At 47.0% G+C, this 12974-nt stretch overlaps 2 protein-coding genes across 4 annotated transcripts in view; both read left to right on the top strand.

Moving 5' to 3' along the window:
- LOC117352133 overlaps positions 1-12974 on the top strand; it is a 1164809-nt gene that overhangs the window by 806092 nt on the left and 345743 nt on the right. The gene's annotated exons all lie outside the window — the stretch shown is intronic.
- The window catches only part of CHID1 (chitinase domain containing 1), a 218371-nt gene that overhangs the window by 2396 nt on the left and 203001 nt on the right, over positions 1-12974 (top strand). For all 3 annotated transcript variants that reach the window (XR_004537584.1, XR_004537585.1, XM_033928275.1), the window contains exon 2: positions 3618-3780. Coding sequence is in view for 1 of the 3 variants with exons in the window: in XM_033928275.1 (XP_033784166.1) it covers positions 3670-3780 (111 nt within the window). In the remaining 2 variants the exon portion in view is untranslated. The remainder of the gene's footprint in view (positions 1-3617; positions 3781-12974) is intronic.

The raw sequence follows: 12974 nt of genomic DNA, 5'->3' as shown, positions 1-12974 counted from the left end.
GCTCCGGGAAATTAACCACATAAAGCTGGGAGGAAGTTGCCGTAAGTCGGACCCCCAGGTAGTTAAGGGAAGAGGAAACCCAACGGTAAGGGAAATCCCGTTGAAGTATCTGCGCGGTCTCCTGGGGAACATTGATGTTCAAAATCTCAAATTTAACTATATTCATCATGAAGCCTAATACTTGACCAAATGCATGCAAACAAATCGAAACCTCTCGCAGGGAGGATTTAGGGCGTTGCAGAAACAAAAAAATATCATCTACATAAGCAAACTTTAGATTCATGAGAGCCCATAGTAACTCCATGAATACCGCCATAGGCACGGATCACACAAGCCAATGGTTCAGTAGAGAGTGCAAATAACAGAGGGGAGAGAGCACACCCCTGCCGAGTACCTCGGGGCGCCAAATAATTCCCATTCACTTTCAACCGCGCCAGGGGGGAAGATTAAAGCTTGAAACATTCCTGTAAAGCCCATATGGGCCATAACCTGGAATAAAAAGGCTCAATTAACCCTATCAAATGCTTTATCTGCATCGAGGGACAAAAGCACCGTGGGGGATCCCTCACACTGGGCATACCATAACACATGCAAAGCTGCCTTGATATTATCAAACGTTTGTCTATTGTGAATAAACCCAGCCTGGACTAACTTAGGGATGACTAATTGCAATCTAGTAGCAATCACATTGGGAGTCCTTTTATCAAGCTGCAGTAGGGGTTTAACGTGGGTAATACCGTGCGTTAAACCGCCTGCCGTGCTAGCTGCTAACGCCTGCATTGAGCAGGCGTTAGTTTTTTAGCCGGCCGTGGGGGTTAGCGCATGATGAAATGTCTGACGCGCTAACCCTGCTAGCGCGGCTTGATAAAAGGACCCATAACATAAGCAGTGCCTCCGCCGGGTCAGACCATAGGTCCATCCTGCCCAGCAGTCCGCTCCCGCGGCGGCCCAAACAGGTCACGACCTGTCTGAATCACCAGAAGGGGCCCCCTTGCCACCTTGGTTTCCCATTGAGTCCTATCTTCCCATCGAAGTCCTAACCCTCCGGTCTTGCACATGCACTACCTGGTTGGGTTTCTATACTTATTACCTGGTTAGCTTTCTATACCTGTGTTACATCCCAGCACCTCTCTCAGTATCCCACGATCCCTTTATCCCTCAGGAATCCGTCCAATCCCTGTTTAAATCCCTGTACCGTACTCTGCCTGATCACTTCCTCCGGTAGCGCATTCCAGGTGTCCACGACCCTTTGGGTGAAAAAAAACTTCCTTGCATTTGTTTTGAACCTATCTCCCTTCAGTTTCTCCGAATGCCCCCTCGTACCTGTTGTCCCCTTCAGCCTGAAGAATCTGTCCCTATCCACCCTCTCTATGCCCCTCATGATCCTGAAGGTCTCTATCATATCTCCCCTGAGCCTCCTTTTTTCCAGAGAGAAGAGCCCCAGCCTATCCAACCTCTCGGCGTATGGGCAGTGTTCCAGCCCTCTTACCAGTTTCATTGCTCTCCTTTGGACTCTCTCAAGTACTGCCATGTCCTTCTTGAGGTACGGCGACCAATATTGAACGCAGTATTCCAGATGTGGACGCACCATCGCTCGATACAATGGCATGATGACTTCCCGTGTCCTGGTTGTTATGCCCCTCTTTATGATGCCCAGCATCCTGTTGGCTTTTTTCGAGGCTGCTGCGCACTGCGCAGATGGCTTCAGTGATGCATCCACCAGCACACCCAAGTCTCTCTCTAGACTGCTGTCTCCCAGCAATGCCCCCCCCCCCCCAATTTGTAGTTGAACAACGGGTTCTTTTTCCCTATATGCATGACCTTGCATTTTTCCACGTTAAAGCGCATTTGCCATTTGTTTGCCCAGTCTTCCAGCTTGTCCAGGTCCCTTTGCAGGTCCTCACACTCCTCCCTGGATCTAACTCTGCCGCACAGTTTGGTATCGTCTGCAAATTTTATAACCTCGCACTTTGCCTCCTTTTCCAGGTCATTGATAAATATGTTGAAGAGTAACGGCCCCAGCACCGATCCCTGTGGCACACCGCTCGTGACTCCCCGCCAGTCAGAATATTGTCCCTTTACTCCGACCCTCTGCAGTCTACCCGACAACCAGTGCTTGATCCATCTATGCACATCCCCTCCCACCCCGTGGTTCCACAGCTTCCTAAGCAGCCTTTCATGTGGCACCTTGTCGAAAGCCTTTTGAAAATCGAGGTAAATGATGTCTATGGGTTCCCCATTGTCCACCTGACTGCTTATTCCCTCAAAGAAGTACAAAAGGTTCGTTAAGCATGACCTTCCCTTACAGAATCCATGCTGGCTTGTTCTCAGTAGGCCATTTCTCTCGATGTGCTTGCAAATACCATCCTTGATCATAGCTTCCACCATCTTCCCTATAATTGAAGTCAGGCTCACCGGCCTGTAGTTCCCGGGGTCACCCCTCGATCCCTTCTTGAAGATAGGTGTGACATTCGCCAGTTTCCAGTCCTCTGGTACCTCTCCAGTTTTCAAGGATAGGTTGCAAACATGCTGGATTGTGCCCTTGGTAACATGCTGGATTGTGCCCTTGGTAACATGCTGGATTGACCCCTTGGTAAATATCCCACACTTTCTTGAATTCATTTAAAATTCCTGATTTGTTTATTCTTTCAACTGATGTCTGGAAGGGAAAATTCCTGTATATAATTGTTAATATGCAAATAAATATGAAATAAAAAATATCCTCTTTATCCTGATACCTTAATACTGAATCAGGAGTAGCTATTAGCACGATTTGGTGCTTTGCCTCTTTAGAAATCCAGGTTGTACCTTTCTCAGTCTAAATCCTTCAAAAATTTGATATGGAGAAAGCTACCCTGTTCAATAGTTTTTCTAAGAGGGGCTGATTTGTTATTGGTCTGTAACTAGCACAACTAGATATATCATCTGAATTATATTTCCTTATAAGGGTAATCACAAAATCAAAATAAAATCATTTAGAAAAATTCCTAAAAAGAAAATCAACATAAAATGCCTGATGTAAAAATGTTACTTTCTAACCCCAATTTCTTATTTCACTGTTCTTTCCTTGTTCTGTTACATCTAACTCGGCTTGTTGCTACTGCCCATCTCTCCCTGAACCCTCTCTCCATTTTGTGTCTCACTTGGTGGAATTACCTGCTGTTTAAACTGCAGGGTGATCCATATACATATAGAAATCTGTAGGGCTCAAAGATGAGGTTTTTAAACCATGCAGATCCATGGCAGTTCAAACATCTGAAGTTGGAGTTACATGGAGCTCCATATTTACAGAGATCCCTATGGTGGATGTGGCCTCGGAAGGGAGGAGAGAAGGATGTGGCAGGAAAAGCAACAGTGAGACCTGTTTAGATGTGACAGTCCAAGAATGGGAGAGTAGGAAGGCCACTTTTTGGGCACCACAGGGTAATTTTAGCAGGTGGTGGAAAAGGTGTCAGTACTGGCTCATCCCATAAAAAACAATCAAACAAACAATGAACAGTTGTTCATTGCTTATAATGCTTTTATTTGCTGTTATTTCACTGTTTCACTGAGGGCATTCTTTGAGTGAAAAGAATGCCATGATTCCTCGTATTTTAATTCTTTTATATCTCTTACAGAGGAGTTGGTGTCCCTCATCTTTTTGTCTGGGTGCTGTAATCGGTAAACAACATGAAGTGTCTCTGTGCTATGCTCTCATTGGCTATGGCTTATCAGCTGACTGGTGCAACACTTTCAAAGGCAGACTCTAAGAAATCCAACTCTAAAACCTTGGAGGTTAAGGTAAGGAGAGTCAGCCTATCACTGACAGAGTTTATGTACTGTGGTATCCAAACACAGATTTGGTCATAATGTAGTGTAAAACATGCATCTCTTTTAATGTTTCACTATTAAAAGAAAGTAAAGCAACAAGCAAAGCATAGATTGAAATGAGCCAGTCCGGTAGTTTAGTTGGGAATTATGATGTAGAAGTTTTACATCTGAGGTATGCTTTGGCCTTTGGCCTTCTCTTTTAGGAAATTATCCAAACCTTTTTTTAAACCCTGCTAAGCTAACTGCTTTCACCACATTTCCAGAATGAATTCCAGAGTTTAATTACACACACCCTCTTCTACGAAACCACACTAGTGTTTTTTTAACACAGAGAGCCACACTGAATGGCCCGTGCTGCTCCCAATGCTCATAGGAACCCAATGAGCGTCGGGAGCAGCGCGGGGCCATTCAGTGCGGCTCTCAGCACTAAAAACCGCTAGTGTGGTTTCATAGAAGAGGGGGGTTAGTCAGGAGATATTTTTCTGTGGTTTGTTTTAAATCTAGTAGCTTCATTGCATGTCCCCTTGTCCTAGTATTTTAGATAACATAAACAGTATTTTATAGACCTCTTAGTGAGATGTGTATAAGAGGAAATTCTTTTCAGATAAAGACTAAGAGACCTCAAGTGTTCACATCCATGGGGATGGTACATGGACACAGATGGCAGTTCCAGACATGGGAGGGTGTATAAGGACACACAGGTAAGGTTCTAGACATGGAAGAGAATAGGAGCACAGAAGGGAGATTCTGGACTTAGGAGAAGTATAGGGACAGAGGAGTAATACTGGAATCAGGGGGAGGCGTTAGGCACATAGATTGGTGATGATAAATATAGGGAGATGGACACAGGGAAGATGCTGTACATTGAATATAGCAGACACAGAGAAGGGATAGATAGATATACAGAGATGGAAGTTGGAGAAAGAGTGAGTGTGAAGAAAGAAGAAATGTTAACAAATAAAGGAGTGCCAGAGGAATCCGCTCTGTCAGCCCTTTTGTTTATCATTTATGTGTCTTTATTAGGACAGATGTTGGAGAAATTGGATGTATATTATTGCATATATGCGGATGACATCCAATTATTTTCCCAGTGTAGACAGGTATTGGCTATTTCGTCAGAAAATAGGAATAAATCACTTTTACAAGTTAAAGAGGTGATGTTGAAAGATATGACATTGTTAATTCTGGTTTACTTAGACTCTGGCCTTACAAAGCAAGAACATATAGTCCAGGTTATTGAGGTAGCTTTCTTACGACTCACAACTCTTGTGAGAGTTAAACCAATGTTGTCAGCATCTGATTTTTGAACAGTAGTGCAGAGTTTGGTGATATCTAAATTAGATTTTACAATGTGCCGTTGTTAAGCATTGCTAAAACTAGGGTGTGCGCATTACAAATAATTCAAAATACAGCAACTAGAGTAATTGCTGGAGTCTCACGATATGAACAGATTCTCCTGTATTGAAACAATTACATTGGTTGTAGAATTGAATATAAAGTTTTTAGTGAATCATTTTTCAAGTGTTTTATGGCGAAGCGCTCTGGTATCTGACTCAAATTTTAAAGAAATATATGCCAACTCGATCTTTGAGATCAGATACAGCAACAAGATTACTGTATATACTCGAATATAAGACGAGACCCCCCCTTTTCCCCCGAAGAAAAAATAAATTTAAAAAAAAAATAAAAATAAAATTATGGTTGACTCGAATATAAGTCGGGCACTTAATATTCAAATGCACTGCCTTGCCAAGCTCTGCACCCAGCCACCTCCCTGCCAGGCACTGCACCCAACCCCTTCCTGCCAGGTACTGCACCCAGCCCCTTTCCCTCCCAACCCTTGTCAGGCTCTGCACCCAGCCCTCTTCCTTCCCTCACTCCCCTGTCAAGCTCTGCACCCAGCCCCCTTCCTTCCTTCCCTCCCTCTCCTGTCAGGCTCTGCACTCAGCCAGCCTGCCTCCTTCCCTCCCCTGTCAGGTTCTGTACCCAGCCCCATCCCTGCCAGGCACTGCACCCAGCCCCCTTCCCTCCCAACCCCTGTTAGGCTCTGCACCCAGTCCCCTTCCTTCCTCCCCTCCCTCCCCTGTCAGGCTCTGCACCCAGCCCCCTCCCTGCCAGGCACTGTACCCAACTCCTTCCTGCCAGGCACTGCACCCAGCCCCTTCCCTCCCAACCCCTGTCAGGCTCTGCACCCAGTCCCCTTCCCTCCCTCCCCTGTTAGGCTCTTCACCCAGCCCCCTCCCTGCCAGGCTCTGCACCCAACTCCTTCCTGCCAGGCACTGCACCCAGTCCCTTTCCCTCCCAACCCTTGTCAGGCTCTGCACCCAGCTCGCTTCCTTCCTTCCCTCACTCCCCTGTCAGGCTCTGCACCCAGCCCCCTTCCCTCCCAACCCCTGTTAGACTCTACACCCAGTCCCCTTCCTTCCTTCCCTCCCTCTCCTGTCAGGCTCTGCACCCAGCCAGCCTGCCTCCCAGGCTCTGCACCCAGCTCCCTTCCTTCCTTCCCTCACTCCCCTGTCAGGCTCTGCACCCAGCCCCCTTCCCTCCCAACCCCTGTTAGACTCTGCACCCAGTCCCCTTCCTTCCTTCCCTCCCTCTCCTGTCAGGCTCTGCACCCAGCCAGCCTGCCTCCCAGGCTCTGCACCCTGTTCTCCCTTCCTGCCCTGGCCTTGTACCTCCTCTGACGATCCCTGGTGGTCCTGAGGTGCAATGGGCAGGAGCAAGCTTTCCTCGCTCCTGCCCACTGCACCTCTGGACCACCAGGAATCAGAAGAGGAGGTACGCGGACAGGGCAGGGGGGAGGGGGGACAGGGTGCAGAGACTGGTGGCGTCCTGCATTAATTCTAGGAGGGAGTGCTAGCCCGAATATAAACCAGGACCCTCATTTTTGGACCAATTTTTTGGCTCAAAAATCCCGGTATATATTCGAGTATACAGTAATTATTGAATCAGTGAATAATGTTTGTCAAATGAAAACATAGTCTATAGCTATTTCTATAGTTGGTCATCTATTGTGGAATGTTCTTCCTGGCTCTTTGAGGTTATGTAGTAATGTGAAATAAGAACATAAGAACATAAGAACATAAGCAGTGCCTCCGCCGGGTCAGACCACAGGTCCATCCTGCCCAGCAGTCCGCTCCCGCGGCGGCCCAAACAGGTCACGACCTGTCAGAATCATCAGAAGGGGCTCCCTTGCCACCTTGGCTTCCCATTTAAGTCCTGCCTTCCTATCGAAGCCCTAGCCCTCCGGTCTTTCACATGCACGACCTGGTTGGTTTTTACTCATTACCTGGTTAACTTTCTATACTTGTGTTACATCCCAGCTCCTCCTTCAGTATCCCATGATCCCTTTATCCCTCAGGAATCCGTCCAATCCCTGTTTGAATCCCTGGACCGTACTCTGCCTGATCACTTCCTCCGGTAATGCATTCCAAGTGTCCACGACCCTCTGGGTGAAAAAAAACTTCCTTGGGTTTGTTTTGAACCTATCTCCCTTCAGTTTCTCAGAATGCCCCCTCGTATTAGCTGTCCCCTTCAGTCTGAAGAATCTGTCCCTATCCACCCTCTCTATGCCCCTCATGATCTTGAAGGTTTCTATCATATCTCCCCTGAGCCTCCTTTTCTCCAGAGAGAAGAGCCCCAGCCTATCCAGCCTCTCGGCGTATGGGCAGTGTTCCAGCCCTCTTACCATTCTCGTTGCTCTCCTTTGGACTCTTTCAAGTACCGCCATGTCCTTCTTGAGGTGCGGCGACCAATACTGAACGCAGTATTCCAGATGTGGGCGCACCATCGCTCGATACAGTGGCATGATGACTTCCTGTGTTCTGGTTGTTATGCCCTTCTTTATGATGCCCAGCATCCTGTTGGCTTTTTTCGAGGCTGCCGCGCACTGTGCAGATGGCTTCAGTGATGCATCCACCAGCACACCCAAGTCTCTCTCGAGTCTGCTGTCTCCCAACAATACCCCCCCCCCCCAATTTATAGCTGAACAGCGGGTTCTTTTTCCCTATATGCATGACCTTGCATTTGTCCACGTTGAAGCGCATTTGCCATTTGTTTGCCCAGTCTTCCAGCTTGTCCAGGTCCCTTTGCAGGTCCTCACACTCCTCCCTGGTCCTAACTCTGCCGCACAGTTTGGTATCGTCTGCAAATTTTATAACCTCACACTTTACCTCCCTTTCCAGGTCATTGATGAATATATTAAAGAGTATCGGCCCCAGCACCGATCCCTGTGGCACACCGCTCGTGACTCCCCGCCAGTCAGAATATTGACCCTTTACTCCGACCCTCTGCAGTCTACCTGACAACCAGTGCTTGATCCATCTGTGCACATCCCCTCCCACCCCGTGGCTCCACAGCTTCTTAAGTAGCCTTTCATGTGGCACCTTGTCGAAAGCCTTTTGAAAATCGAGGTAAATGATGTCTATGGGCTCCCCATTGTCCACCCGACTGCTTATTCCCTCAAAGAAGTACAGAAGGTTCGTTAGGCATGATCTTCCCTTGCAGAATCCGTGCTGGCTTGTTCTCAGTAGGCCATTCCTCTCGATGTGCTCGCAAATGCCGTCCTTGATCATAGCTTCCACCATCTTCCCTATAATTGAAGTCAGGCTCACCGGCCTGTAGTTCCCGGGGTCACCCCTCGATCCCTTCTTGAAGATAGGTGTGACATTTGCCACTTTCCAGTCCTCTGGTACCTCACCAGTTTTCAAGGATAGGTTGCAAACATGTTGGATTGTGCCCGCTATTTCCTGTCTTAGTTCTTTCAGCACCCTTGGGTGGATCCCGTCCGGGCCCGGTGATTTGCCGCATTTTAACCTGTCTATCTGTTTGAGGACATCCTCCTTACTTACCTCTATGTGCTCTAATTTTTCAGCCTGTTCCCCACTCATGAGCTCCTCTGAGTCCTGTATATTAGTTGTGTCTTCGCTCGTGAAAACCGACGAGAAGAACGTGTTTAACCTCTCAGCTACCTCTTTATCATCCTTAATCACTCCCTTCCTGTCCCCATCGTCCAACGGCCCCACCTCCTCTCTCGCTGGTCGCTTTCCCTTAACGTAACTGAAGAATGCCTTGAAGTTTTTCGTCTCCCTGGCCAGCCCCTCTTCGTATTTCCCCTTTGCTTTTTTTACTTCTCGGTGGCATTCCTTTTGGCATTTCCTATGCGTCTGGTGATTTTCCTCTGTTGGGTCCTTTTTCCACCTCCGGAAAGATACTTTTTTGTCCTTTATCGCCCTTTTTACTTCTGTTGACATCCAAACCGGGTCCTTTGATCGTTTGTTCTTGCAGCCTTTCCTGAAATTGGGGACGTACATTCTCTGCGCTTTCTGCAGGGTATCCCTGAATAGGGTCCAGGCGCTTCCCACAGTCTCCATCCTAAAGATGTTTCTGAGCTTCCTCCCCACCATTTCCCTCATAGCAGCATAGTTCCCTTTCTTGAAGTTCAGCGCAGTTGTTGCAGTCCTCCTAACCACGGGTGTCCCTCTTTCTAGTGTGAATCTAATCATGTTGTGATCACTGTTGCCTAGTGGTCCTCCCACTTCTACCCCTCTCGCTGGCCCCCCTAATCCGTTTAGGATGAGGTCAAGAGTAGCACCCCCTCGCGTCGGTTCTTTGACTAGTTGCTCCACGAAGCAGTCTTTCACCGCTTCTACAAATCCTGTCTCCCTAGTGCAGTTGGAGTGACCCGTACTCCAATCTATCCCCGGGTAGTTGAAGTCCCCCATCACTGTTACACTTCCAGTCCTGCACTCCTGTCTCAATTCCGCTTCCAAGTCATGTCCGACTCCCTCTGGCATGCCAGGTGGTCGATAGTACAGCCCCAGTTTTATGGCCGCACCCTTGTTTCTCGGTAATTTGACCCATAGTGATTCCAGCCCCTCTGTCTTCGTTGCCATATCCATCCCGATCGAGTGGATAGAGTCCTTTATATATAGTGCTATGCCTCCCCCCTTCTTGTGAGTCCTGTCCCTCCTATAGAGCTTGTACCCCGGCAGTGCTACATCCCATTGGTTTTCCTCTGTCCACCAGGTTTCTACAATTCCAATTATATCCAGGTCCTCCTCCCTGGCCACGACTTCTAGTTCACCCATCTTGGCCGTGAGGCTTCTCGCATTTGCGTATAAGCACCGCAGGTCCCGTCGTTTTTCTTCCACCTCTGCATTTATCTGGGCCACTTGCCCTTGGATTTCTGGCAGTTTTCCCGCTCTCTGCGCTTCTGCTTTGCCCTCAGCCTTTACCCTCTTAGCTTTCAGTTTCCCCACATTCCTGCCACCCCACTTCCCTGCTTTTCCTCTGGGATTTCTAGCCCTTCCGGCCCCCTCCTGGGCTATCACCCCTTGAGCCTCTGTTTGATCCCCCTCGCCTTGTGGTACCTCTATATTACTCTCGTCTTTCGCCCTCATGCCACCCAGTCCCCCTGTGTCCCCATGCCCCTTAGTCTTCTCCCAGCAAGCTCCCTTTACCTGATGTTTCCCTCGCTGTCTGATTTTGAGATCTTCCGGTCCCTCTGCTTCCTCCCTGCAGTCAGCCCGTTCAGCATCTGTTCTGGATACTGTTGTCCGAAGCGTCAACATGAGATCAGCTGTCGGCTTTCCCCCTCTCCTCAGTTTAAAGCTCTTTCGATCTCCTTCCTCACATTGGCTGCCAGTAGTCTGGTTCCCGCTGTGCTCAGGTGCAGGCCGTCCCGCCGGTAGAGCTTGCTCTTTCCCCAGAAGGACGTCCAGTTCCTCACAAAGCGGAAGCCCTCCTCCTGGCACCATCTCCTCAACCATGCATTTACAGCTTGGAGGTCTGCCTGCCTCTTCACATCTGCTCTCGGTACAGGCAGGATCTCCGAGAATGCTATCCTCCGTGTGCCCCGCTTCAGCTTTCGTCCCAGGACCCTGAACTGGTCAGTCAGTGCGTCCATGCTGAAGTTCCTCCGGCTCACATCGTTTGTTCCGACATGGATTATTACCGCAATCTCCTCTGCCTCTGCTCCGTCCAGGATCCTCTCGATCCTATCAGTGATGTCTCGTGTCTTGGCCCCTGGGAGACAAGTCACTAGCCGGTCCTCCCTTCCTCCTGCTACGTGACTGTCTACCTCTCTCAAAATCATTTAAAAAGTTGTTGAAAATACATTTGTCAAAACATTTTATTAGAATGAACCCTTCTGTTAATAGTCTTCCTTTGAATTTTACAATTGTCCTTTACTGTCAGCTAACAGTTTATGATGATTGTGATATCCTGTGAACTGAGATATATTGGCAGTTATTAGTTTGTAATGTTTTTTAGATTTATTTATATAAGATATGTATGTTTGTTGTATCCGCTTAGTATTAAGCAGAATGCAATTTTTTAAAAATAAAGAATAAATAATTGAACAGGAAACCTTGGTGAGTGAGTTAAGAGAAGACAGAGGGAAATAAAATAACCAGACAACAAAAGGTAGAAAATAGAATTTTATTTTTCTATGTTGTGATTAAAAGGTAGTAAAAGCTCAAAGCCATTTACCCCACAAGACTCAAAGCATCATAAATTCAACTGAACTGGTAGAGCCAGAGAGAGACCGAAAGACTGACAGAGAGAGGGAGTCTATGAAATGTATAATTTGCTATTGCTGGTGTTAGACATGGTTAGGGTCCAGGGCAGAAACTGGGGAGGGGACCCACAGCCTACTACTATGTCATGTTGCCTTCAGCTTCCAGCAGACTTAGGGCTCTCTCTGGCCAGGGGGCAGTAGTTGCACTTCTCTAACATCATCCCTGGCAAGTGTGATCTTTATATTTTGCACAGTATAGGAGGAAATTGATCTTTTTATTTCTTTGGTGTTATGCTACATGAAAGGTGTGGATTCTTGGAATTTTGGTTTAATTTGTATTTATCATTTTTGGTTAGCTATTATGTATTTGGCATTTGTGTTATGTGTGTGTGACCAAAGTATTCTGTTAGCATGAATTTTTTTATGCAGTATTTTGACTTATTCGGTTTTCTTGATAGTGGAGGGGATATTTGTGAGGGAGGGAAGGGAGACAGGTTTTGTTGATCCTTGTTCTGTATTTGTGATTTATAAAATGACAGTTGTACAGAATATTGTTTCTTTTTATACTTGAATAAAATGATTTAAATATAAAATCATAACTGAGGCTTGTGCAAAGGAGATCAGACTGAGTTTGTGGGGATAGGGACAAACTTTGTCCCCGTGTTATTCTCTACTCACACCACAAAAACCTTTTGTTCTTTAGCGTTCAACTACATCAGTCTGCCCGAAGTGGTTAAATGGGGTGTGGGTGTAATATATTGGACCTTTCACAGCTTTTGTAGGGGCATATTTAGGGTTGCCAGATTTTCCAATCAGAAAATCCAGATCCCTAAACCTGCACCCAGGCCTGCCTGGTTCTACCCATCCCTGCCCTGTAACGCCCTACAACCGCCCCCCAGTCCTACCCTAGGCCCCCGCTGCCTGCTTTTGTCAGGCAGGGAGGAAGTCCGCGCATGTGCGGATGCCACTCAATGACATCACATGCATGTGCGCTTGAAGTCATTGTGTGGCATCCGCATATGCGGTGGACTTCCTCCATGCCTAGTGCGTATGTTGAATCAACATACTGCAAATTTAATCAAGGCTTCAAAGCTTTTTTACTATGCTAACATCATTAGGGAAGAGGAAGCTGTAGTATCATAGACTGGAATTACTGATTATTTCATCTCTAAAATGAATTTATAACTGATTTTCTTTCCCATTTCCCTGGTATTTCTCTTTTTATTTTCTTATGTAAATTGCTTTGATGCCTTGAGACTAAGGCCCATATTCTATGAACAATGCCTTAAGTTAGGCGCCAGTAGGCACTCAACCAGTGCTTAATTTAAGTGGAAAAAGGCATTTAAACAAGATTACATTTTTTTTAAACATGATTTTAGGTGCCTACTGGCACCTAGAAAAACGGTACCTTCATCGTGGCTACGAAGGTACTTTAAAAAGCCTAACATCACTGTAGGCATAGCTAACACCAGAAGTGGTGATAGGCATTGTAAAGTACCTATGTAGCCATGATTCACATGGAAGGTAGGTGCCGGAAATGTAGGCCTTTAAAACCTTTCATCAAGCTGCGATTCTAGAATCAGCACAGTTGCATGATTGACACATGATCAGGGGCTGTTTATAGGCGGCCCTAAGATCATATATC

The sequence above is a fragment of the Geotrypetes seraphini genome, chromosome 19 (genome assembly GCF_902459505.1).
Source record: "Geotrypetes seraphini chromosome 19, aGeoSer1.1, whole genome shotgun sequence".
Classification (NCBI taxonomy): Eukaryota; Metazoa; Chordata; class Amphibia; order Gymnophiona; family Dermophiidae; genus Geotrypetes; species Geotrypetes seraphini.
The sequence above is the reverse complement of the archived record's forward strand: the minus strand, read 5'-3'. Positions and strand labels throughout refer to the sequence as shown.